The sequence below is a fragment of the Trachurus trachurus genome (genome assembly GCF_905171665.1).
Source record: "Trachurus trachurus genome assembly, chromosome: 21".
In the NCBI taxonomy this organism is placed as follows: domain Eukaryota; kingdom Metazoa; phylum Chordata; class Actinopteri; order Carangiformes; family Carangidae; genus Trachurus; species Trachurus trachurus.
The window spans coordinates 32,627,192-32,629,691 of NC_139899.1; the positions used below are offsets into that span (position 1 = coordinate 32,627,192).

General features: G+C 46.5%; 1 protein-coding gene across 1 annotated transcript in view; it reads right to left on the reverse strand.

The window, feature by feature from the left end:
• LOC311004385 (tRNA wybutosine-synthesizing protein 4-like) overlaps window positions 1-2,500 on the reverse strand; it is a 28,498-nt gene that overhangs the window by 12,647 nt on the left and 13,351 nt on the right. Inside the window, exons 8-9 of the mRNA XM_083996437.1 lie at window positions 1,750-1,837; window positions 1,235-1,462 (exon numbers count right to left, since the gene is read on the reverse strand). Of these exons, the coding sequence (XP_083852563.1) occupies window positions 1,235-1,462; window positions 1,750-1,837 (316 nt within the window). The remainder of the gene's footprint in view (window positions 1-1,234; window positions 1,463-1,749; window positions 1,838-2,500) is intronic.

Here is a 2,500-nt window from a genome sequence, read left to right on the forward strand (position 1 = left end):
TGGCAGCTACACCGGTCACTACTGCATTTATTTGGCAGCTACACCGGTCGCTACTGCATTTATTTGGTAGCTACACCGGTCGCTACTGCATTTATTTGGTAGCTACACCGGTCACTACTTCATTTATTTGGTAGCTACACCGGTCGCTACTTCATTTATTTGGTAGCTACACCGGTCACTACTGCATTTATTTGGTAGCTACACCGGTCACTACTTCATTTATTTGGTAGCTACACCGGTCGCTACTTGCATTTATTTGGTAGCTACACCGGTCACTACTTCATTTATTTGGCAGCTACACCGGCCACTACTGCATTTATTTGGTAGCTACACCGGTCACTACTTCATTTATTTGGTAGCTACACCGGTCACTACTTCATTTATTTGGTAGCTACACCGGTCGCTACTTGCATTTATTTGGTAGCTACACCGTCACTACTTCATTTATTTGGTAGCTACACCGGTCACTCTGGGCCGCTGTGGTAACGGCGATCTATGACCGCAATGCATGATGGGATATCTTGCTCCAGTTAGTGACCATCGGATGTTCACTACATTTCGCAGTGAATTGTGGGATAGATTCAGTCACTATATAGTGAACATTAAAGCAGAAGTAAGTGGTCCGGTCGTTTTCGCTAATGCTGCGTTCCAGGCAGGCTTTTGAAATCGTAAATTACAGCTTCAAGTCACAACTTACGACTTTGTAGCGTTCCAGGCAACCCACTCGTGTTTTTCCGACCTGTTTTACCGGTGAAAGTCACTATAACGGTCACTCGTAACTTCCGACCGGTGAACTCGTACCAGATCGAACTGGTACCACTTCACGGTCGGAAAAATACGAGTTTCCTTGAACGCACCATAACAGTCCTCGTCCCTACGTCGCCACATTCACGGCGTCCCTTGGCTGCACACACAGCCCTGCATGCCATTCTCTCTCCTCATTGGATAAAAACTGTAGGATACGATAAATGTTTTCTCCTCGGCTCAGAGCAGAGCAGAGGGACTGAGAGACCCGTGTTTCAGTCCAAACACTCTATAGAAGTGATTGCTGTCGGAAGATATAACTATTTAAGACTTATATTAACACAAATATATCACTTACTTCTGCTTTAATAATCACTAAACATTCAGACACCACTACAACAACTGGTCACTAGATAGAGAGGAGGGGGGTTCGGACACAGCCTATGAGACGTTCCACTGACCATGATGTCACCGTCTGTGCTCCTCTTACCCAGATCAGCTGACGTGTCCACGCGGTCACACCTCCTCCCCTCCTCCTGCCCGGTGAGGAGCAGCAGCCTGGTCTCCGCCCCCCTCCCCCCCCTGCCGGCCCCCCCGGTCAGCAGCACAAGCCCCGCCCCCACGCCGCTGGAGGCCACGCCCACACCCTCCACGCCCCGGAGGGGGAGGGGCTTAACGCTGAGGACCACGGGGCTCCACGCCGGACTGATGGACGACACTGAGGAGGAACACACACACACACACACACACACACACACACACACACACACACACACACACACACATGACACACCTGTGAACATGTGATGTCACAGAGGTGGAGGAGGAGGAGGAGGAGGAGGAGGAGGAAGAAGGAGGATAAAGAGGAAGAGGAGGAGGAGGAGGAAGAATGAGGAAGAGGAGGAGGAGAAAGACGAAGAGGAGGAAGGAAGATGAAGATGAAGAGGAAGGAGGAGGAGGAGGAGGAGGAGGAGGAAGAGGAGGAGGAGGAGGAGGAAGGTTTACCTGCAGGAGGGGGGAGCAGCGCCTGAGCTGAGACGGAGCCTCGAGACGCCGTCAGGATGAAGTAGTGAGAACATTTCTGATGCCACTCCTGAAGACACACACACACACACACACACACACACACACACACACGCACACACACACACTGTAACACATCAACACAACACTGGGTCTGATGTCAGGATTTAAAGGGATAGTTAAGAATAATAAGAATCAGAATAAATAGTGATAAAAATACTTAATTGTTAAAGTAAAGAATGATATGTTTAAAGGGATAGTTCAACATTTTGTCAAATTGGCCCATTGCCATAATCCCTATAGTCATAGCAGTAGGTTCGTTATTCGTTATAAGTTGTGAGCTGCACATTCACCACGCTATGAGATAATAACACAACGTTACCACACAGAGTTGTTTTAGAGGGAAATTCATGCAAAACCACTGATGCACGTTGCGTTTTTTTTCTTTTTCTTTTTTTTCTTCTTTTGCCTGACTTTGTTGTTTTTTTTGTGCCGGATTTTTTTTTCTTCTTTTTTGCCTGGTTTCTTTTTTTTTTTTTTTGGCTGGCACCTAATACTCCTTCGTATAGTATATATTATAAAGTTCCCCTTTAAATAAATAAAGATTGTGATTAGGAGCAGTGATGCTAATAACGGCGTTACTAACGGCACTCCTCTTTTCAGTAAGTAATCAAAAAAGTTACTGTTACCCTAATAATAACACCTGTGTAGTACGTTATAAACACATTTGTTT